Source organism: Ostrea edulis, chromosome 1, assembly GCF_947568905.1.
Source record: "Ostrea edulis chromosome 1, xbOstEdul1.1, whole genome shotgun sequence".
NCBI classification, from domain to species: Eukaryota; Metazoa; Mollusca; class Bivalvia; order Ostreida; family Ostreidae; genus Ostrea; species Ostrea edulis.
In genome coordinates this window covers 67,807,337-67,832,269 of record NC_079164.1, presented here as the reverse complement: position 1 = coordinate 67,832,269, position 24,933 = coordinate 67,807,337, and the positions used below count along the sequence as shown (strand labels likewise).

The 24,933-nt window shown below is 36.1% G+C and overlaps 2 protein-coding genes across 5 annotated transcripts; both read left to right on the top strand.

Annotated features, from left to right (window-relative positions):
- The first annotated feature begins 3,197 nt into the window (after positions 1–3,197).
- On the top strand, positions 3,198–16,643 carry LOC125646176 (inactive pancreatic lipase-related protein 1-like). Of its 4 annotated transcripts, none has more exons than XM_056157713.1 (8): positions 3,198–3,400; positions 7,236–7,280; positions 7,663–7,741; positions 9,589–9,896; positions 10,354–10,585; positions 14,584–14,700; positions 14,951–15,073; positions 15,530–16,643. In XM_056157713.1, the coding sequence occupies exons 3-8, from the start codon at positions 7,693–7,695 to the stop codon at positions 15,766–15,768; spliced, it is 1,068 nt and encodes a 355-aa protein (XP_056013688.1). In that variant the 5' UTR covers positions 3,198–3,400; positions 7,236–7,280; positions 7,663–7,692; the 3' UTR covers positions 15,769–16,643. The 4 variants fall into 4 exon arrangements, with proteins under 4 accessions (XP_056013688.1, XP_056013685.1, XP_056013701.1 ...); XM_056157721.1 differs by lacking the exon at positions 3,198–3,400 and adding an exon at positions 4,024–4,095; XM_056157710.1 differs by lacking the exon at positions 7,236–7,280.
- A 107-nt stretch (positions 16,644–16,750) lies between these two features.
- Positions 16,751–23,340, top strand: LOC130046320 (inactive pancreatic lipase-related protein 1-like). The gene is made up of 6 exons (XM_056157705.1): positions 16,751–17,611; positions 17,787–18,094; positions 19,356–19,590; positions 21,880–21,996; positions 22,092–22,214; positions 22,911–23,340. The coding sequence occupies exons 1-6, from the start codon at positions 17,491–17,493 to the stop codon at positions 23,153–23,155; spliced, it is 1,149 nt and encodes a 382-aa protein (XP_056013680.1). The 5' UTR covers positions 16,751–17,490; the 3' UTR covers positions 23,156–23,340.
- The last annotated feature ends 1,593 nt before the right edge of the window (positions 23,341–24,933 follow it).

Here is a 24,933-nt window from a genome sequence, read left to right as displayed (position 1 = left end):
AATTTCATAGTCCTTGGGAGTAGTGATACTTTTTCACAAGTACTCAGGTGACCGATAAGGCCTGTGGGCTTCTTGTTTCATCCATAGTGTGTGATAGCAGAAATTTGCATTAGCAGCTACTGATGGAAAGGATTAAAGATTAAATCACCTGTCATTTTCTGCAAGGTTCAGACATTTCGAATCATGTAGACTCTAAGTGGGTAAACAAAATCTACAAGTTTTTGTTTACAAGATGAAAGAAATAAACTAAAGGAAATGTAATGCGATAACTGTGATCCGTGATGTAGAAAGTTGCATGGCTGATGTGTTACATTTGTACCCTTTAGACTACAAAGTAAAGCAGACCATGGACAGTATAATTATCGGGAACCTGTTGACAACATTTAGTGGGTGCCGTTCTACTATTCATCACTTTTTTCTTTATCATCAAAAAATCATTTTTTTTTTTAACAGTAATCAAATTTTGATGAATGATATGAATAATTTTGAATCTTGATAACAAATATTCCCCTAATATTTATTGATATCAATAACTTGAATTTTTGACATTGATTATATCAATAAGTAGGATTGAATTCTTCCATGATGTCTATAGAATTAAAGGAATATTCAAATTATTGCATCCATAGTAATTTTTAAAAAGAATTTAGATTTATGATATCAAAAATTTCAAGTCACAGCTTAAAAACATGAAGAAATTCATTTTTGTCAACAAAATTTATTCCTTAAATTTCATTAAAGCGCGTAGTTAAAAATGACGGATACGAGGGGGAGGAATGTGATACATGAATATAAAAACAAACAACCGAGAGATCAATGGTAATTATTTATATAGCGCCTTATATGACTATAAATAACCACTCTAAAGCGCCACCCAATAAAAATGATGCAGCATGTTATTAAAGTAGTAAATGGGAAATGACGATAGCATTAAGACGGGTAATATTAAAACTATGCTAGCAAAACAATAATGTGAAATAAAATAAATAGATTGTGTAGTGCTCTACGCCAAGCGAGAAGGGCTTTGTAAAACAGCGAGGACGAGGTTAGTGGGGGAAACTGAAATTATTGACACAACATATGGCTAAATGCTTTAAGTAAATTTCCCACCATTGCATCCTCATCTCTTGCAATAATTCGTTCAGTACAAATCGTAACCCATATTGTTCATGTTTTCAATTTAATAATCTAAAACGACTCCTTAGTCATAAACTTTGTAATATGCTTACCATGTCTAACTAAAATGCAAACAAATTTACAATTGTATGCATAAAATGATTTTAAGTACAACGGAGGAGCATCTAATTGGTAATTTTTACATTTCCAGTTTCGTCTCTGATGGTTTTTTTTTACAAATTGTAATGACAGCTACGATGTAGTTTTAAATAATACACGTGTGAATCTTGATAAAACATAGTACGTTTATTTTAATGGCTGGGAATTCCGACAGGGTGAAAGTAGACATAAATTTCAATTTAGAAAATACATGAGGATATGAACTGCAATGCCAGACAACATATCATGAAGTGCTAACAATTTCTTCACAATATCATTAATCATGCATTATATATCATATTTAAAAAATCGATTTATCGATATCATTAATTTGAAGTCATAGTTATAAACTATTGAGAAATATTTTATATCAGTAAATCGAATTCATATCAATGATTCATTGATATTTTTATATTAACAGATGTATCTACATTTATTATCATAATTCGAATTTTTTATGCATGTGTATATTTTTTTAATACAGAATTCTTGATATCAATATTTCGAATTAATGTTATCAAGTAATAAATTATTGATATCTTTAATTGGAATTATTGATATTAAGAATTATTTCTTGGTATCAATGAATGAGCAATAAATAGTCCCTCATCAGGCCCACAAACACGTGACTTTATTATATCATGTAGAGAGGGAAAGATGCTAAATTAGTTGTGCACTTTAGAATCACTGGTTTTAGCTGACTGTTTTGTGAAACTTCCCATAATTTGTATTCACATGTTTAACATCTCTCCTAGTACATGTGTACTGTTTGAAGATCGCTGTTGTGGAGACGCCCACTTATAATTATTCCGTAAGCAGTCGTGAAAATGACTACTTGTTTGGTATACACGTACTTGAATCAGGTCGGAGTCATAACCCACTTGCGATCAATCAAGACACGGATCATTAGCAAGTTTCATATTAATCTTCGTTAGCCAGGGGAAAAGAAACCTTCAATATATTTAAAATAGGCGATGTACCACGTCCCGATAAACAAGGGTATGATATTAAAGAACCCCCATTGATTAGCTTGAGCTCTAAATATACATGTACTATACAATCAGGGCCCAAATGGGTGTAACGTGTGTGTGTGTGCCAAAAAATTGCGAATTTCGGCAGTGTTTGCCACACCCTTAATACTCCGGGGATACAGGAGTCCTGAAATTTACAATTTATGTTCTCCTTGTCCCAAAGATGCTTCATTCCAAATTTGAAAAGAATTGGAATAATAGTCATCAAGAAAAAGTTTTAAAATTCTATTTTGTACACATTTAATAAATGACCATTTTGGCCCCACACTGATACCAAAACCGCTACCCCTGGGATCATCAAATTAACGATTTTGGTAAAGGACTACCTGTTCTTTCTAAACATCTATTTAGTATGAATTTAGTATCAATAGTACTAAAGAAGATGTTATTCGAATGTTTTACCCATAAACACTATATACCCAGTTTGGCCCCGTCCTGGAGTCAGAATTCTACCCCGGGGATCATGAAATTTACAATTTTGGTAGAGGCTTCCCTGCTCTACATCACTATTTATGTAGTTTTTCTTACACGTGTGGCTGCAGAGAAGAAGATTTTTTAAAATAGGTCAATTTTTTCAGGAGTTGCCTCGCCTCTAAGACGTTAGGGGTGCAGGAGTCTTGAAAATTACAATTTATGTCCTCTTCGACCAAAGATGCTTCATGCCCAATTTGCAAAGAATTGGAACGGTAGTTGTCAAGAGGTTAAAAATGTTCAATTGTTAACGCATGAAGGGCGATGACGGACGCAAACCAATTGCAATAAAAATACACCATAACTTGTTTATTCAGTTATGGCTTGTATGTACACCGGATATCATAGATAATCCAAATACACCATAACTTGTTTATTCAGTTATGGCTTGTATGTACACCGGATATCATAGATAATCCAAATCCAATGTAAAGGGCAAAAATATACCTAGTACACACGATGCACATTTTAATACGTATTTCATTGGGTTTTTAAAAAATCGTTTTAAAATCCCGTAAGCTCAGTGAGTAGCACGTGACACATTACTAACATTAATACCCCAATATAAGCCGGAACTGAACGGGGACCCCCTTCACAGGTTGGACTTTTAGGCGATAAAGCAGGTAAAATATAAACTTTTGTTTCTGTAAGCGTAATATAATATAAGTATTGAGAGAGAGAGAGAGAGAGAGAGAGAGAGAGAGAGAGAGAGAGAGAGAGTATTTGATGTTTGCTGTTTTCCAATCTCAATATTCCAAATGATATGTATGCATTCATGTTTATCTTTATTAAAAATAGATACAGTTTAATTTATTTAGTGTCATACGTATTTAATAATATAGAAAAGGAGCTGTGTTTAATTTGATGTACAGTTACAATTAATTTTGAAAAATTACGCACTTCGAATAAAATCAATACATATAAAAGTGGGTTAATTGGTTTCGACTCGATCGGTGTTTATTTATTTGTGGGGTTTTTTTTTCTCTCTCTCGAAATGCAATAATAAGATGGATTGAAAATTCGTTTTATTTTGGTTCCATATGGATATTTCAAATAACCAACAAATGACCATGTACAAGAAGTCACGTGATATAATCAGACGGAATGTTAGAAGTGATGTGATTGATATATTTATGTACAGTGTAAATAATAACGCTTTCCAAATTACAATTTCGGAGTCTTGCTCCAATTCTCTGTAATCACTCATCTTTGATACCGTCTTTTGAATTTTAAATGTGTAGGAGGCTAGCTCCGGTTTGGTATTCAATATCCTTCGATAAATGACGCCACATATTCGATATCCGAATCTTCTGAAAAGGTAACATCACCTATTTATACATTCAAGTCAACTGTACGAAATTTATGCTTCATAGGTACTAGTAATTTCTTCAGCACATAGTAATAATGAAAATAAAAATAAAATGCAAAGTACATTGCAGGGCGACTAGATTGTAATTCAAATGGGAGATTTTGCTTTTCTGTCAAATTATACTTTGAAAACTGTGGTTTTCCATTTCAATTTTAAAGATTTAATACAATTGGACATTTTCAGGGTGTGAATATAAACTTGCGCCTAAGCAGTCAAGCAAAATTGCTGACACCCCTCCCCCGATATCGTGACAAGGTGAAATGTATTTATAACCGAACATTTGTGTTGTAAACAATGTAGAGAATTAGAAATACCTTTGACGGTACAACTGTATTTTGTCAGAGTTGATTAAGGCTCCACATTGAAAATGTGAGAGTCCTACAGTAATTAAACTGTCCGCCTGTCCGTCTGTCTTGTTGCCCATCTGTTCGTTTAAACTATTGGTGTGAGTCAATAACTTAGTTTTCACCATAATGTTTTCATTTCTTTAAGAAATATTTTTCAACGAGAGAAAGACAGATATGAATTTTAGGGTCTTATCGCGTTGTCTGTCTGTCTGCATCCTATAACAGTTTTGTTGTGACGTAAAAATTGCAGTTTTCATCATAAAGTTTTTAAATATTGCACAGAAACACTTTACCGTGAAACAAAACACCTATAAGTTTTGGGGATGATATTGATCTGTCAGTCTGTCTGTCTGTATATCTATCTATTGTGGCCCAATAATTCAAACAATCTTCGTCGTAACAACTTCAAATTCTATACAGAGAGAGAGTAACCACAAGGAGGGTGCCCATTAGTTAGGACCGCGCATTGACAACACGGAAACCCTATAGAAGTCACATTGTCCACCCGCCTGTTCTTCATCACTTTCGTTATGGCACAATAGTTCTAGAATATATAATTTTCAATATAAAGCTTTTGTACTTTTTACAAAGGTAATTGATTATGAAAGGGGAAAAAAAAACACCTATATAATTTGGGAGCATGAGGTCAAGGTCATTCATAACAGTCCTTATCATACTTTCATTGACACGATAAACTGTAAAAGTTTCAACATAGACGTCCGCCGTCTATCTATTCGTGGTCACTTTCATTGTGACGCGATATCTCGAATAGTTAAAAGGGTTTCTTTTTAATGGAAAGGTAGATTACTATCAATGAAAGATACCTATAAATTCCCAGGTCACCTGAGTCACTCAGGTGACCTATTGCTGTTGCTCTACGTCCGTTGTACATTAACAATTGAATATTGTTAACCTCTTGATAACTACTCTTCCAATTCTTTTCATCTTTGGAACAAGGAAATATGAATTGTAAATTTCAGTTCTCCTGCACCCACGGGTCCTTAGGATGGGACAAAAATTGAAAAATATTGGCCTTTCTTTTTTTTTTTTTGAAATCTTCTCTACAACCGAACATCTGTAAGAAAAACTAAACACATAGCCATATGGAGCGGGAAGACCTCTAGCGAAATTGTAAATTTTATTATCCATAGGGTAGAGATTCTGACCCCAGGGCAGGACCAAATTTGGCATATTATTTATAGTGACTATGTGCAAAATATTTAAACAACATTTTTCTATGATCGAATTAAAATTCTTGCCTGGGTCCTTTCTGAATGAGTAAGTTTTTTAGGTTAAGCCAGTAACAAATGGCACAACTCACTATACAGACTCAGCAACAACAAATGACAGCTTTCATTTACTTCAGTAAAAACAACACAACACGCCATGCAACAACAAGAAATGGCAGCTTTAATTTACTTTAGTAAAAACAACACAGCATGCCATTCAACAACAAATGACAGCTTTCATTTACTTCAGTAAAAACAACACAACACGCCATGCAACAACAAATGGCAGCTTTAATTCACTTCAGTAAAAACAACACAACACGCCATGCAGACTCAGCAACAACAAATGACAGCTTTAATTTACTTCAGTAAAAACAACACAATACGTCATGCAACAACAAACGACAGCTTTAATTTACTTCAGTAAAAACAACACAACACGCCATGCAGGCTCAGCAACAACAAACGACAGCTTTAATTTACTTCACTAAAAACAACATAACACGCCATGCAGGCTCAGCAACAACAAACGACAGCTTTAATTTACCTCAGTAAAAACAACACAACACGCCATGCAGGCTCAGCAACAACAAATGGCAGCTTTAATTTACTTCAGTAAAAACAACACAACACGCCATGCAACAACAAATGACAGCTTTAATTTACCTCAGTAAAAACAACACAACACGCCATGCAGACTCAACAACAACAAATGGCAGCTTTAATTTACTTCAGTAAAAACAACACAACACGCCATGCAGACTCAGCAACAACAAACGACAGCTTTGATTTACTTCACTAAAAACAACATAACACGCCATGCAACAACAAGAAATGGCAGCTTTCATTTACTTTAGTAAAAACAACACAGCATGCCATTCAACAACAAATGACAGCTTTCATTTACTTCAGTAAAAACAACACAACACGCCATGCAACAACAAATGACAACTTTAATTTACTTCAGTAAAAACAACACAATACGCCATGCAGACCCAGCAACAACAAATGACAGCTTTAGTTTACTTCAGTAAAAACAACACAACACGCCATGCAGACTCAACAACAACAAATGACAGCTTTAATTTACTTCAGTAAAAACAACACAGCATGCCATGCAACAACAAATGGCAGCTTTCATTAACTTCAGTCAAAACAACACAACACGCCATGCAACAACAAATGGCAGCTTTAATTAACATCAGTAATAAACGTTATGATCATGAGAGGGGGATGACCAGGGGAGGTTATGATATACATACATGTATCATGGGTATACATAGAAAGAGCTATAGTAAAACGTTGTGCTTTGTTGTATCAGGGGATTATTGGCAATAACCAACCTTTCTCCTAATTTAGTATAGTGCTTTTATAATAGATCTACCTTGGTTTTAAATTCTGTCGTTATAATTAAGGCCTAGCCAATTTTATCGTTCATCTTATTCCCTTAAAAAATACCCATAATTTCGTTGCCAAGTCATCAAGGAAGTAATCAATTACTGTAATCTTTTAGTATCATTAACACAGAATCCCGAGGATTGGTAGCAACGAAAAGAAGGTAGGTATTACATGATTGATATAAAAAATTATTTCACACACATACTGATATTCAGCTTAAGATTACATGATTGTGCGCATCGTACGATGTTGACATTCCGCCATTCCAATAAAAATCGTGGGTATCCATGGTAATTCACTCTGGTGAACACTGTTAGAAATAAAGGCGGTGGCGACAGGGATTAATATATAAACAAAAATTATGTATATACCGGTAATATATTAGACGCATGTACATGAATATATCACGTGAGATAATTAAAAACTACATATTGAGAGGGGAGAAAATCTAATTTAATTTGTTTGTATTCCTTTAGAAAAGCACGCGTAGTATATTACCGTGACTGTTGTGTTCATCTTGATGTCTTCTGTTTTATTTGTAGTTGTTTGTTAGACAAGTTCCAAATTCATCTATGATGCTGAAAAGTCTATTGTTTCTACTCCTGCTGTCATCGACCCAAGGTACACTGTGTATCAAACGCATTATCGTCAGTAACTGTTGAATGTTACTTATTATCGTCAGTTACTGTTGAATGTTACTTATTATCGTCAGTTACTGTTGAATGTTACTTATTATCGTCAGTTACTGTTGAATGTTACTTATTATAGTAAGTAATTGTTGAATGTTACTTATTATCGTCAGTAATTGCTTAAAGTTACTTATTATCGTCAGTAACTGTTGGATGTTATTTATTATCGTCAGTTACTGTTGAATGTTACTTATTATCGTCAGTTACTGTTGAATGTTACTTATTATAGTAAGTAATTGTTGAATGTTACTTATTATCGTCAGTAATTGCTTAAAGTTACTTATTATCGTCAGTTACTGTTGAATGTTACTTATTATCGTCAGTTACTGTTGAATGTTACTTATTATCGTCAGTAATTGCTTAAAGTTACTTATTATCGTCAGTTACTGTTGGATGTTATTTATTATCGTCAGTTACTGTTGGATGTTACTTATTATCGTCAGTAACTGTTGAATGTTACTTATTATCGTCAGTTACTGTTGGATGTTATTTATTATCGTCAGTAACTGTTGAATGTTACTTATTATCGTCAGTTACTGTTGGATGTTACTTATTATCGTCAGTTACTGTTGAATTTACTTATTATCGTCAGTAATTGTTGAATGTTATACATTTATTGCATGATAGTGAGGGAGATATGAAGATTTATTCACCCAAGAAAAATCATATTCCCCGAGGGCAACGCCCTCGGGGAATATGATTTTTCTTGGGTGAATAAATCTTCATATCTCCCGAACATTCATGCAATAAATTGTTTATTATACCAAAACAAAGCAAGACCACAAAATTGTATTTGAGATTGGAGTTTACTCATCTATACATCGTACATGTATGTAGCTGAGATCGCCCTAACAGTAACATCGCGCCGTCAACGTATATATAGAAGGTACAAACAGCGAAACACAGTGATATGATAACCAGTTTTTGTATTTCCATTCTCCTTGAATGCTGATTTACTTGCATGTTTTGATATCAACCAAAATCAGTCAATTTTAAAACTGTATATCAGAGACCCACATATTTTGTGCCTTACGAACTATGAAAGTAGAATGACTCGGACTTATTGTGACGTCATAATACACTTCGTCTACTTTGACGTTAAATTTATGGAAAATGCACGAAGCTGCCCAAGGGGAAATATGATGGGAGATATGATGTTTGAGAGGGAGATATGAAGTTTTGTCTTCCCTGGCACGTGACTGTCTAGACCAATCAGATTACGCGTTGCATAGAATTCTCATACTGAGGTATAATAATACTTATTATTATACTTTCATGTAAAATACTCGAACCTGATTGGTCGAGAAGCATTTGAAAAAACATATTGTTACCCTCTGAGAACAAAAAAAAACCACGCGCCCCAGGGTGATAGTATCTAGCAACGGGTAACAGTACTTGACAACGGGTGATATTATAAAAAATTATCACATGCGTCAAATTTATGCGCGTACGGTTCGCCGTAGATTGCTAGACGACGTCGTTTGAGCGTTTGTAATAAACGCGAGTACCCGCATCGAAATACGAAATATCGCATGACAGTGATTGATCAAATGTCAACAGACGTAAGTTTTTCTGCTTTCCAGTTTACATAACATTCAGTATAATAAAACAAATATTGCATGTAGTTGAGGGTAACATTGAAATTTTCACCCCTCGAGAAACCATTGTCAACCTCGGCTACACCTCGGTTGACAATGGTTTTCTCGGGGTGAAAATTTTCAATGTTACCCTCAACTACATGCAATATTTATATATTATCGTCAGTATATCCTTTTCCAGGTTGGTGGATTTTCAAACCAAAAACCAAGAAAGTTTGTTTTAAAAACATCGGCTGTTTCAGCAACGCAAAGCCATTTAATAATGCCAAAGGGACCCTACCCGACTCACCGGATAAGATTCAGACAACCTTTAGGTTGTACACTAGACAGAACAAAGGAACTGCCCAGATCCTGAAACCCTACGATTCCAGTAGCATCACCAATTCCAAATTCGAGGTCAGTCGTCCCACCATTTTCATAACTCACGGATTCACAGACACGGCTAAATCTGGATGGCCACTACAAATGAAAGACGCCTTACTCCAAAAGGTGGGTTGTTGTCCATATATCTAAGCATAAACAATGAACAAGGACTTATATATATATATCTATATCTGTGTGTGTGTGTGTGTGTGTGTGTGTGTGTGTGTGAAAGGCGAAGATAACTAACAATGATCAATCGCATAACTCCTACAAGCAATACAAAATAGATAGTTGGGCAAACACGGACCCCTGGATATACCAGAGGTGGGATCAGGTGCCTAGTAGGAGTAAGCATCCCCTGTCGACCGGTCACACCCGCCGTGAGACCTATATCCTGTTCAGGTAAACGGAGGTATCCGTAGTCAAAATCAGTGTGCCAAGAACGGCTTAACAATCGGTATGAAACACGTCAGACAACATTTATATTTGAAATTTTATTGCATAGGTCAAATAGGAAGCTGGTCAGAATTCAAAATAAGCTTTTAGTACATGTATATGCATTTGATATATTTTACTGACTTAGGCCGACATGAATGTGATTACTGTTGACTGGTCCCGGGGTACTACAGGCTTCAGTTACGACAAGTCCACCGCCAACACTCGTGTGGTGGGAGCCACGGTGGGGAACATGGTGAAGGCTTTGAAGGACACTGTTAATTTACCCCTCAATCGGGTTCATTTAATTGGTCACAGTCTTGGAGCCCACGTCATGGGATACGCCGGGGACTGGACACGTGGAATTGGTAGGATCACTGGTGAGTAGATCTAATACATAAAAGCACACTACTAGCAAATACATGTATAATAGTTATTGAATTGGTAATCTAGGTGAAAAGATAAAAACGGTATCCCGAGAAGGATAATTCCCGGGGGAAATAGTTGTATCACAGAATTTGGAACTCAAGCACTCCCCTGTTTGCTTATCGCTCTTTATGTTCGATCCTTAGTACTCGTTTGTCGGTTCCAATCATCATCAGATGGTCTCAAACTTTCCTCGGATGTTTCGACACTTGACTGACATCTTCCAATTAATGGCTCACCAGTGGTGGCACCAATCCACTACTCGATAGACACCGGCTGCCAGCACTGATCGTCTCGACGGTGGCACAAGCAGGAAGGTTTTTCAGTCTTTTCACGACTGTCGTACTCGCTCTTCCACACATAAATACTGTGGAATCATTTTAATTCGTAGGGGCCAATGTCCGTGGGTAAGCAAAATTTTTGCTGGTTCGTGGGGACAGAATTTCGTGGGGAAGCGATACGATGTCACTAGGAGAGATATCTCAACTTGGTTGAAAATAATGTTCGATGACACGTAAATTCGTAGGTAAGAGTATCCCCCACGAAATACACGAACATCAACCCCTCGCGAACAATGATGATTCCGCAGAAGTTGTCTGAGGAGATGTACCAAGAACACAGGAAACACCACTCTATCTCGATCCCTGAGGTCTGCCATTATAGGTATGAATACTTGAAGCTCTTTCTCTCATGTGCCTCTTTAAAATCTTCTTCCCATGACACGGTCAGTTCTACTGAGACCAGCGCCATTGAGTGCTGAGAGACTTGCACTGTGTTTGGTCAAAATGTTGTTTCTCCGATGTTAAGGGAAACAACCTGCCTAATTCCACCTTTAGCTTCCAGTCTCACCCTCTACTCAGCAATGATGTATGTCTTACTGTTTTTCTGTTGGCTGTTGTTTCCGTGGACTGTTTCCGTTTCTTTTTCACCTCTAGCACATCGACTACCTTCCGCATGACTCTTTTGTATTGCCATGCTACCTGGCATCCTAATGGAATATATACCACCGTCCCTCTCTTTCCACACAATATTTGCAGCTTGGATCTTCACTTAGTCCCCAATATTGCAAGTTTACATGAGATGGGAGCGTGTCATAGACGGACCTCACTAAGAAAGAAACTCGTAACTGGTCTTTCTCCTACAATTTTGCCCAGGTCAGCTCGTGCTCAGGTAAGTCCCACTTTATCCAGACCCCCTGCTTTCCAAGCTCAGTTGCCCTTGCTCTTCCTTTGTTCTCCTCTATGTTTCTTACTTCTACTTACAGTAGCACTAATGCGCCTCTCCGATATCGATACTTTAAAGCACTGCTAGAAGAGTGACACACTTATGCGTTTTCTTGCAGTACATGTGTTTCCAAATAGAGCATGCTCTCTGCTTGGTTAACTGATGTTGTTACGGACTACTTCCTGTTCGTGTCTGAATCCCTGCGCTGGAAACTCTGTCGTCTGCTGAGTCCTAATGCTATGTTCCCACTATCGCGACTCGCGGCACGATTGAAATCAAATCTTACCTAATCTTGGCGTCAGTTGTGACAATCATGTTGATCGTAGAAAATCTTTTGACTGTCAAAAATTTTCCACGATCAGCACGATTAATTTTCAGTCGTTATAATAGCATCAGATCGTATTGCATCGTAACAAAGCGCAACATATCGCATCTAATCGTGCTCCCAAATCGTGATGATACCAGTCAATCTTTTACATGGTAAACACCACGCTTTGTTGCGATGTCCCACGATCTGTCACGATAGTTATAATATAAGCATACAGTAATGCTGCAAATGCCACGTTGTCATCAACCTCAACTTCTGCCATTTTTAGTGGTTGGGGGTTGTGTTGTTCCCTTTCTAGATGTTAAAAAAATGAAGTAAAATGGTTAATCGGGCTGTATGTATACCAGTCGGGATCCAATCGTAACTCAAACAGTGATCATTTTCGATGCTGATCATGAAAAACATCGCGATCACAATCGTATCATATCGTAACATAGCGCATCGGTTCGTGATTAACGTATAAGAACGTATCTGTACGTACATGATCGTCCCAAATCGGGAATCTGGATCGTGATGATCGTATAAGATCAAGGTTCAATCGTATAAGAACGGATTAACTCGCATCATCTCGTATCAAAACCTAAAATTCCAGAAAACTTCCGCGATCAGCTACAAATGGTCAATTCGTGGCGTTCGTAACGGATCGCTCGACAATGGGAACAAGGCATAAGCGCCGGTACTTGGCTATCCTAAATTCCTCCACCACAGACGACAAAGGCACGCATAATTGGGATGAATCTCTGTAAAGTACAATTGACGGAAACGACGGTGGAACTCCGAGCCATTTCCTCAGGTAAACAATTACTGTTCGTTCCATGGTTCCAACTGTCGCGTTCTCAACTTCATATATAAGGTAGTCTAGGTTGTACCCCGTGCAGGAAAATCCAGGCTCTGTAATCCCTGGGTAATCCACTATCATTAACTTTATCAGCCACGTCTGTACGTTCCTCTTGGTGTCCTCGATGATACCTTTGCTTGTGATTCACTGAACCATTTCCCCAAGCATTAGATTTCCTACGACAGATGGGGTTTCCTACTCGTGGGTGTTCTGGCATCTTGACTTGAATGTTGACGCGTCCCTGGAGATGAAATCGTGGCTCTAACTTCATGTGAGCCCAGAAAACACTATTCCAATGCAGACAAGACTTACCATTCTATAACTGTTTCACGTGTTTCATAATGAGTATACGAAATGTACGTAATCATTTATACACATTTCAACTGACATTTCAACCAACGGTGACGTTACATACATGCTGTTGGTACACATGTACACTGTGAGTGCGTTTGAGACCGCCGTATTTCGCACGAGTACAAATTCCTGCAGATCCCAAATGTGGGGTAAACATCACGAGAACGAGTTAGAGATGCAAGGACTCACACCACCTCTGTAGGTAGTGTGGTCGAAGAACAAGAACACGTTCGTGCGCACATGTTCTCGTCGTTCGCGATTCTAAGAACAGAGCACGAGAACAACGGGAATCGTCTTCTACTTATGATGAGTAGAAGATATCAACCGTGGGTATCCGACGATGTCTGTATCTATGGATGGTAATTTATAATGCGTTCGTCTACATGGCGCTCATAAACGAATTCATTTAAAGCTGTTGAGTTTTCGGTTCGCATGGGGCTTGTTACAATTTTTATGGTACCCGAAATTTTTCGGGGGAGCATATTGTCGCTGTCGTGTCTGCCTGTCCTTCCGAGTTTATATCCCCTAAACTTTTCATCAGATATTGATATAAATGATCACAAATGTTTCTTGAAACAAGAACTTGTGGACCAAGGTCTCTCAAGGTCCTTTGGAAAGATCAAGGTCACTCAACATATAAAAGTTCCTTATTTCAACAGTTTTTGATAAAAAGTTTCCATCTCCTAAACCTTTCATCAGAAATTGATCATAATTAATCACAAATATTCTTTGGAACTGGAACTTTTGGACCAAAGTCATTTTTGAGAGGTCACTCAGAACATATACCTTATATTCATATTAGGAAAAAGTTCCTTATATCAACAGTTTTTAAACATGTATTGATAAAAAATCACACAAATACGTAACAGGTAAATTGCTTTCAGTCAAAGGTCATTTCGGAAAGGTCAAGGTCACTCAGAAATCTTACATGAGGAAAATTTTCCTTAGGTCACTCAACACTGAGAGGCATCATTAGCGAAATAAGAATACTCGTTCTTATTTTTCTGTTGTTACTCTTGATTAACAGACTACACGCGAATTCGTGTTACTACAATTCAATGTACACGAGTCATTTCGCCATATTGATTAAGTACTCGCGTAAAATAAGGAATCTACACAAGGTTTACTATTTTAAAGACATAGAGATGATTATTGGATGGACCATGATGGAATTTTACCTGCATTAGATCTCTACTTTGAAATTACAGGTCTTGACCCAGCTGGTTTGAATTACGAAAGATACGATACCAAAGTCAAATTGGACCCTTCCGATGCCAACTTTGTCGATGTTATACACACAGATGCAGCCTCTCTTTTGGAAATGGGTATGTTAACATTCAATGTAATTACAATAAAAGTAGATAGGCGCGGATCAAACAATCTATTTCTAATCAGATTGGCTATCAATCTGATCAAAACCAGATCTTTGATCCGCTCCAATATTCTGATGCCGCTAATACACAGCAACATGAGAATATAGGAGTGAGTAAAAAATTTATATTGGCTAAAGGTTGTTAAACAAATTTCATCGAGTTCACTATTGAAATTGTAGACCAAAAATAACCTTTTTTCCAGCCTTTGGGATCAGGACACTTAATGGACATGTCGACTTTTTCCCAAACGGTGGAAGCAAACAACCCGGATGCCAACGAAGCCTGTGGACAAACATCCAGAACTTTTTGAAGGGAAAGTTCGGAAGTATGTATTTTTCCAAACCTTTCTTCCGTTATTAATGTCAAACTTTCTCAAACACGGTTCTATTTCTAAGAATCAAGGGTATATAACAGTAGAAACATATGGGTTTTCTTTTGTGTCTGCACCTTGAGTGACTCGTGAAACTCGCTGACTGCATATCAAAGTCCTACTAACAGGGCAAGTGTTGTCGGCAGCGAATCAGTGTAATGATATTACAACAACCTTATCAAAATGTTCTAGTACACGATGTTTAAAAAAAAAAAAAGATTTGTGAATTTTGAGACAACTTGAAAGTTTTAATTCTCTCTCTCTCTCTCTCTCTCTCTCTCTCTCTCTCTCTCTATATATATATATATACATGTATATATCTGTGTGTGTGCATGTTTAATTATTTCTCTCTGTGTGTATGTGTGTGGAGAGATAGAGAGAGGGGGAGTACACCAATGTTGTGTTTTGCAGGAATTACAGACAGCGTGGCCTGCAGTCACATGAGGGCTATCTACTACTTCATCGAATCTATCAACTCCCCCTGCGAATTCCAGGCGTTCCCGTGTAACACTTACTGGGATTTCTACCAGGGAAAGTGTGCGACTTGTAATGAAGGATGCAACAGAATGGGTTACCATGCCGACGAAAGTGCCACCGGCAAATTTTATTTACAAACAAATGCTGCATCCCCCTTCTGTAAAAACGATTGATGTATATTTCCCATTATTTGGATACTAATAGCGACATCATTGTTATCGTTGCTTAAATCAGAACACTCCCCCCCCCCCCCCCCCCCCAAATTGAATTGTTGTGTTTCCGCTAACTTTCAAGAGTAGGTTGGTAAGAATAAATTCAAACTTATTTGAAGAGTACACAAGAAACATTCTTATCACAACCTTCATTAAACATTTAAGTTGGAGGTGTAAATATATCGAGGGGTTCATTATCCACTATCAATGCAACTTTTAAGTATGCATTGTTTAAATATCTCTTGAACAAAGTGTTAATGTATTTTAATGTATAACTATCATAGTTCATACCTAATAAACAGATGGTGGAATTTTTGTAATCATGATGTCTTTTTGAAGGGATCATCAAATGAAAATAATCCACTGTTGGATTTAAAAAAAATTATATTACTGCTTGATTTATTTGCCCTTGAATCTATGGAAAAAGCATGCTTTATCAAAACATATTAAAAAGAAATTATATTTTCATACAAATCTCTTGGTGAAAAGTTACATAAACTTTCTCTTTATAAAGATATGAAATAAAATTAATCATTTACCTACCGCACATAAATTTAGAAAACTAGACTTTTTTGAAGTTTGAAGATATTTACCAGTCATGTGAATTTGATCTACTTCACTTTCATCATTATCTAACAATAAACATTTATTTTGATTTAAATCATTCAAAATTGTTCCATTTCCTTTCGTTATACATTGAATACCTAAGTAAAAGCTAGAGTAGAGGTTATAATTTAGGGTCGGTCGGGTTAGCGAAAGACAACAATTCTTATTTTATGTGCTGTTGAAATTATGTTTTACAATGAACTTGCAAATAAAGGATTGTTTAAGAAAAATATGTTCTGAATTGAATTCTGAAAAACAAATAACAATATTACATGTAGTTTGTACATGTAGAAAAGGGTTCTCAATATGGATTAAAACTACGTCAAATAGTTTTACAAATAATTTCTAGTAAGTTCTAAAATTCTCCTGAGTAACATATTACCGGCTGACTGTATCAATATTCCAACAGTGACTAAATTTTTGATCCGCTCCAATATTCTGATGTCGCTAATAGCGGATCAAAGATCTGGTTTTATTCAGATTGGTCCTAACTTGTGAATAAAATAAAATGATCAATACGTGCATGCATTAAAACTCTTTATTTCAGATATCCATGCATGTATTATACAAAGACTCGGGTTTTGATGTCATAAATTGAAGGACCAGTGATTTTTTCAGATGTTTTGTCGGTGATCATAGATACATTTTCATCATGACCGCCATAACTGAAAGGAAGAAACCATTCTCTGAAAAAGCTTTCCGTCATAGAAAATATCCTGTACTTTGAAAAGCATTTGTACACGTCTATCTAGGAGTCTAAAAGTCAAGTATCTTCTAAATGACAAAGGAACACAAAGAACTTTTTTCTAAAGTAGGACAAATGTCATGTACATGCATAAAGATGGAGCTTTAAGAACAATTGACATATCTAAGTAATTTCACTTCAAAATGACCTGTGTAAGGTAAAGCAAGTAATTTAATATCAAACAGTCGGCAACAATATCGTCAGTGTACTTTTTTAATTGGTGTGTCCTTGTTAATAAGAGGACGATAAAAGAGAATACTCAGAAATTCGAAGTTTCATTGAAATTCGACTCTGTGCGTCATACGTGTCTATTTAAGTCTGGTCCTAAATCAATGCGATCAGTCAGTTTTCAGGTACTGTTCAAATTGTCCTTTTGGTGTTTGGCTGTTGTACCATATCCATCCAAGATGTTAAAGAGTCTAACGTTGCTGTGCCTGCTCTCATCAACTCAAGGTAACTAGTTCTGTCAGATATTCTAACTCGTATTTGATTAATATCGATGTTCCTTGAACACCATAAAAACTTTTTATTCTTTGTTTTAGCGTTTTACATGTAAAGCACTTTGGGGTAATTGTGTTAATTGGATAAGTCGTAAGTTACATTTTAATTTTGTCGTTTTCTCCTCCAGGTTGGTGGTTTTTCTCTAGTAGTACTCAGAGTGTTTGTTACAAAAACGTCGGCTGTTTCAGCAATCAAGCACCATTTGATAATGCCAATGGATACCTACCCCAATCTCCGGATAAGATTCAGATAACCTTTATGTTGTACACTAGACAAAACAATGAAACTGCCCAGAACCTGAAACCCTACAACTCCAGTACCATCACCAATTCTAATTTTGCGGCTAATCGTCCCACCATTTTCATTACCCACGGATTCACAGACACAACCAAATCTGGATGGGCACAAGAAATGAAAGACGCCTTTCTCCAAAAGGTGGGTTATTTCGTATGTGCATAAAAATTCTCAAACTACTGCAGTATACATGTATTGATATACATGTATGTATGTAATGCATTCTTATGATAATTACCTTCAGTGCCAGATTTTCTGAGATGTAATTGAATGTAACTTGGATCATAGAATAGATTAGATAATTCCACATCTAGAGTTCTAAGAAAATAATGTAGGGTGTACTAATTGTCACTTCAATTTCAATTCTTTATTGTCCTTGAGTTATACAACTCATCGGGATACATCTAGTGCATGTACATGTATATACACAATATATCTAATCGTATAAGATAAACAACGAGTGGATAAGAGGAGAAATTACCAATATAAGATTATATAGATATAATCCCATTATGAGATGCACATGTTATTAGAAAAATACTTTAATTACATTATTGACTTACAACGCTAAACTTCGTATTTTCACAGCTTGTACTAAGAATTTTCCCAAGTTATTGAGTTCCGTAGTATTGTCTACACTAAGGAGCTTAATTAATTTAAAAACACTTGGTTTTGAGTAATAGAAACCCTTAATATATTTCTTTTTCAAATCGATGTAAAATGGACATTTCAGGATAAAATGAAATTCATCTTCTTTATCATTATAATCACATAATTTACAAAGCCTCGCAGTCCTTAAAACATTGTTATGCCTGCCTTTTTCAATATTAAAACAACGTGAAGAAATGCTAATTTTTCCCCTTTAAGTTGATTGGTCTTTTGAGATATGATTGTAAACAAAAGTTATCTATTAAACGTTGATAAAGTACACTTTTTGGTGAACTTGAAAGAGAGGACATTAGGTTTTGTTTGTAAATATCCAATATTCTGAATTCTATTATTCTATAATCTTTAAGCTGATTCACACACGCCTTTTCAAACAAATATTCTAAACCAATGCTTGACAGATCATGTTTCACATTAACAATCCAGCTGTCACCGTTTGCAAATTTTCATTTAAAAAAAACTTTCAAAATACAGTTATTCGTGGTATTAATTTTTAACCAGAATTTAAAAATTCTCAATTTTCTTCTAGCGTAAAGAGGAAATCTAGCAAGTTCACAATATACCATACTATTGTCAATGTTAAATGGCTAAACATAATGTAGCGTGTGCTAATTGTCAATGTTACATGGGTAAACATATACTAATTGTCAATGTTACATGGGTAAACATATACTAATTGTCAATGTTACATGGGTAAACATATACTAATTGTCAATGTTACATGGCTGACTTATAGGGTGACATGAATGTGATAACTGTTGACTGGTCCAATGGCGCCGATTTCTTCAACTACGACACGCCCACCGCCAACACCCGTGTGGTGGGAGCCACGGTTGGGAACATGGTGAAGGCTTTGAAGGACACTGTAAATTTACCCCTCAGTCAGGTTCACCTAATCGGTCACAGTCTTGGAGCCCAGGTCATGGGATACGCCGGGGATTGGAATCGTGGAGACATTGGCAGGATCACTGGTGAGTTGTACAGGTGCCACTGAGCGCTTGGCAAGCAAACACTACTTTTCCGGTTTTCTTCCTACAGGTATCGTATTGTAGCCCCTATACTATCGTGATATATTCCTTTGTGCGATATACAGGCACATAACTTGATTTGTACATGGAATTAATTTTCAAATGTGTTTTAAGATTTTCCCCTTTTCACGATATCTGCAGTGTAAATCATAAAAAAAACTATTCGGAACAAATTGTGAGTAACTCGCTATCGCTCCTGGAGAAATACGAAGTCCAGTGGCGGATTTAAGGGGGGTGGCAGCCCTTAAAATATTTTCATTTAAGGTAAATGTTTAGGAAAATGTACCAAACGATAAAAGAAGCAATAATTTCTTCCACTCCCGGAGAAATAAATGACAAAATCTTTTGAATTCTTGAATTACTTTATTGGGAGAACTTAATTTTTTCCAAAAACCCTTCAAATTTGCGTCATTTTATCAATTTCACCTTATGAAAAATAATAGAAAATAGTACAAATGACTTAAAAGGACACATATTCTAAGCCCTATAAAATATGTAAAATCTAGGAACTTCCGGAGGCTTTGCCCCCTGGGCCCCCACCAGGGTTTCGCCCAAGGCGACCCCTGAACCCCTGCCTCATAAAGTGGCGCCCCCCGTAACTGCAATTCCTAGATCCGCCCCTGCGAAGAATCATTCAGAAAGATTATGTAAAGGGTCATAACTCTTGCCTAAACTATGACAAAAGTTAGTTGTTGCCTGTCAGCGGTAAGCACAGGTGTAAGAGTCGCTCAAGTCTGTCCGTCCTCCATAACACTCGATTAACCTGTTTATGTAATCTGTAGCTACCATTGTTTCCATTCCATCTCCTAATATGCAAACCAAAAACTAAATCAAAAACAAAATCAATATATAAAAAAACGAAATTATTAAATAAAAACAAAATTACTAAATAAAAAACAAAACCTAAATAAATAACGAAATTACTAATTACAAACAAAAATCCAATTACTAAATAAAAATCAAAAGAAAAATTTATGAAAAAACAAAAAAAAACAAAAACGAAATAATGAAATAAAATTCGAAATTATTAAAGAGGTATTAGCTGTTATTTTGTCACCAAGAATGGAATTCAATGAAAAATTGCCTTATATTATATATTTCAGTAATGGCACCAGTATTTAGTTTTTTCAAACACTTTTTAACCTCAAAGCAGGCACATGAATGTGAAATTTTGGTGATTAAATAGTTCTTGTCTTGCAAGACAATAATTCTTCCTTTTATAATTCTTTACACTAAAAGCGAATATATATAAAGTAGTTTTATGAGATTTTTCTCCAAAATAACTTTTTTAGTCATTAATATATATTTTCAAAACCATTGACTAAGAGATTTTAAGAAAAAATGTCGCCATCACTTTCACAGCTAATGGGGCATTTAACTCAAGTTAACTAAAGAAAAAAAAGAAACTTATTCTCTGAAACTTAGAAAATCATGCATTATTTTATGGAATGAAATATATCATTATATAAAATAATGACGGTTTGGATTTATATTTCCAAGGTGGCCATTTCCTCACGCGTATTAATCTTGATAAATATTGGTCGCTTGCTTTAACGACCGTATAGTTTGACACACAGGGGCTAAGCCCGTTTCGGCCCGAACTCTGATACCATAAATATAGAAAGGGGTCTAACTCTGACACAGATAAAAAACTAACCACTCGCTTTTTAATTGACAGGTCCGAAATCTTCCACACTAGTCTGAATTTCGCTGCTGTCATAGGCGAGAAACGACTCCGTGACCTGGACCGGTAAATGTCCTAGTAAAAATAAACAAGTGAAATCGAGAGAACGATGACGTATATCTTTGTTATTTTAAGAACCTGTGACTTGAAATTTGGCATGCAAGTAGTTAAAACATTAATCTATGCAAGGAAAACGACAAATTACGCATAGCATACCTAGTTTAAGATTTTTTAGGCATTTGAAGCGAGTGGTTAGTTTTTTATCTGTGTCAGAGTTAGACCCCTTTCTATATTTATGGTATCACAGAGTTCGGACCCAAAACGGAATTAGCCCCTGTGGTTTGACAGGTAAATTTTGACAGAAATAAAAGTTGAATGTAAATATATAAAACAAAGTTGTAAAATACGAGTAGATCTATGTCTTTAAAAAACCCATTACATCATCCAGTAGTTTATAATTGTATAACTCGAGATTTTGACATTTCATGAACCTCCAATTACTGTATTACACTGGTGTATAGATACTTACCTGTACTTTTGAATTATAGGTCTAGACCCAGCAGGCGTACATTTTGAAACTTACGACACTAAAGTGAAACTAGATCCTTTCGATGCTAACTTTGTTGACGTCATTCACACAAACGCAGCCTCTCTTTGGGAAATGGGTATGTAACAGTTCTTTTGAAATAATAGTTCTTTTGAAATCAAATTGAAAAAATCTACACAAGATGATAATTACATTAAAAAATGTCTTCCTCAGCTGCTGGAATTAAGACACCCAATGGACATACCGACTTTTATCCTAACGGTGGCAAACAACAGCCCGGATGTAGCGGCTACTTCTGGACTAATTTGAAGCATCTTCTTTTTGGGGAAATAGAACGTAGGTCTTTCTCAGTAAAATTCTTATCTGCAATTTTTTTTCAATTTGGTAACTATCATGAGGGGGGGGGGGGGGGGCATGATGAAGGGCAAGGGGAGGAAAGTTGTTGGATAATGATCAATGGAGGGAAGGGGGAAAAAGAGGGAAGGGGAATAGAGAAAGAGATAAAGGGAGGGAAGAAGGAGGAGGTGAAATTTCCTATCCACCCTTCTGTGTTTATGATACTCTAAAATTATCGTGCAACTTAAATTATTTCTTAAAAGATGTACTGGTACCAGAACGATGGAAATGTCACTATATTTCCCATCTTCAAAAAAGAATTTCATTCATTGATTTCTGATCCGATTTATTCAAAATTTAGCATAAGCTACATTTCTGTAGTTTCTTACTTTCTCTCTTTTCATTGATAACTCTTTGACGTGCAACTGCTAAAGATTTAAAAGAGTCCCTTTTATGTATACAGATAAAAGTATTTAATTGTGGTCATACGCTGTTATAGCAAAAAAGATTTGATAAAATTCGGACCAAAAATGGTTTCAAAATAGGTGCCTAATAGTCAGCAAAAAAGATCAATATGTTTTCAACCGTTCAGGTACTTTTAGGTGGGCCCAATAGTAAGACAAGGCGCATTAGTAAAGCAGCTTTCTTGTATCAATCTTAGATGTATTTTGTAGTAAAGACGTTTGTATTTTTCAGCGATTACAGACAACTTGTCGTGCAGTCACATTAGGGCGATTGACTTCTTTATAGAGTCTATTAACTCCCAGTGCGAATTCCTGGCGTTCCCATGCAAAACGTATTTGGATTTCGTTCGTGGAAAGTGTACGTCCTGTGAGAAAGGCTGCAATAAAATGGGCTACCATGCGAACAATAAATCCACCGGCAAATTTTATCTGAATACAGGTGCTGACCGTCCCTTCTGCAGACGGGATATGGATTAAAATTGAAGCAAGGAGGAGGGGGGGGGGGGGGGGGGGCAACAAAAATAAAAAATCAGTGCTGTCAAATATTATCATACCTCAGGAATTGTTGTATCAGAAGATAAGGTGACATTAATTTATTGTTTATACGTTGATATATACATTTACTTTTTAACCCTTTAATAAAATGCATGAGAGAGTTTTAATGATAGTTGTTTATAATTGCTAAAAGCGAAACACTAAGTTAGGCGCATAAACACTGTCGAGCATGTCGTCTGCATCTCGGCCCACAGGAACCGGTGATTAGGCCTATATGCGATTAAGAAAATACGATTTACATGACAACTCAACTGTATGACAAACGGGATGATTTCAGCTTCTTCATCGTCAACTTCCCATATTTATGTAGCAATATTGATATGCAAGAGCTTGTTCTGCGTATAGTCAGTTTTTAAATCGAGGTAAGCTACTGACAAACAAGTTGATGGTACAGGGATTTCAACAGTCTCGATTGAAGTCAGCATTTCGCAAATTCTATGGTCGTTATAACGATCTACTTCGTCAGTACAACCTCGCATTGGGTCAAATGCTGTCTGACTGTTTCATACCGATTGTTAAGCCGTTCTTGGCACACTGATTTTGACTGCGGATAACTCCGTTTACCTGATCAGGATATAGGGCTCACGGCGGGTGTGACCGGTCAACAGGGAATGCTTACTCCTCCTAGGCACCTGATCCCACCTCTGGTGTGTCCAGGGGTCCGTGTTTGCCCTACTATCTATTTTGTATTGCTTATAGGAGTTATGAGATTGATCACTGTTCGTTATCTTCACCTTACATGCTTTTACAGATTTATTATTTATGGAGGGCCAAATCAACATAAACTCAAATAATTGAAGATATCTTCAAATAATTAATATCTTCAATTCTGAATTATTGCACGCATTAATGATGATAGCATTAATTCTTCAGCTGAATTGATGCACGCTTTAATTGAATTAATGATCTCTTCAAATGAATTAATGCTATCAACAATTGAATTGATGCGCGCTACAATTCAATTGAAGAGAGCAATTTTTTTTATATAATGTGCGCATTAAATCAATACGCCAGTTTCGAGATACGAACTCTTCTGTTTAGGAGGTGCATTTAGTGGAACTTTGAATGACTAAGTGGGACAGAGTGGACCTACAGTCAGCGAGTAAGATGATGAAATGTATTAAAAGCGGCTTCTCTTTTAATATGTAAATGTGGGAAATACAATATACTATCGAAAGAAATGTTTTACTAAAGTGGAAACATAAAAACAATGTCATATTTGCAAGTAATATCTTAGATATGGTACTTATGACCAACGAAATAACGTGATATGATAAAAATTCTATGTATTTAATTACTCCCTAAATACTTATAACTTACTTAGTTTGTGTATCAGTCGAATTCGGGTGATCTAACAGTGTATGAGAAACTTACTGAGTACATTCACTTACGCAGTGATGAATATTAGTCCCACTCCCGCGTGTAAACAAATTGTTTCGCGCCTCACTATATACGAGAGTTCTCCAAAGGGAAATAACTCGGGTGCATCTCGAAACCGGCGTATTGATGAGAGCAATACTTGAATTGATGCGCGCATTAATTCATTTGATGAGAGCAATAATTCTTTTAGAGAGAGCAACTATATAATTAAAGATATCTTCAATTCAACATATCCACAATTAAATTAATGATATCTTTAATTGAATTGTTGCTCTCTTTAAAAGAATTGATACGCGCATTAATTCCTTATACAAAAGCAT

Excerpts from the sequence above, each read along its gene's own strand:
- LOC125646176 (XM_056157710.1), top strand. The coding sequence starts at position 7,693 with ATGATGCTGAAAAGTCTATTGTTTCTACTCCTGCTGTCATCGACCCAA. Across the intron at positions 7,742-9,588 it reads CCTGCTGTCATCGACCCAAG|GTTGGTGGATTTTCAAACCA; the intron begins GTACACTGTGTA and ends ATCCTTTTCCAG. Across the intron at positions 9,897-10,353 it reads AAGACGCCTTACTCCAAAAG|GCCGACATGAATGTGATTAC; the intron begins GTGGGTTGTTGT and ends TTACTGACTTAG.
- LOC130046320 (XM_056157705.1), top strand. The coding sequence starts at position 17,491 with ATGCGATCAGTCAGTTTTCAGGTACTGTTCAAATTGTCCTTTTGGTGT. Across the intron at positions 21,997-22,091 it reads AGCCTCTCTTTGGGAAATGG|CTGCTGGAATTAAGACACCC; the intron begins GTATGTAACAGT and ends TGTCTTCCTCAG. Across the intron at positions 22,215-22,910 it reads TCTTTTTGGGGAAATAGAAC|CGATTACAGACAACTTGTCG; the intron begins GTAGGTCTTTCT and ends TGTATTTTTCAG.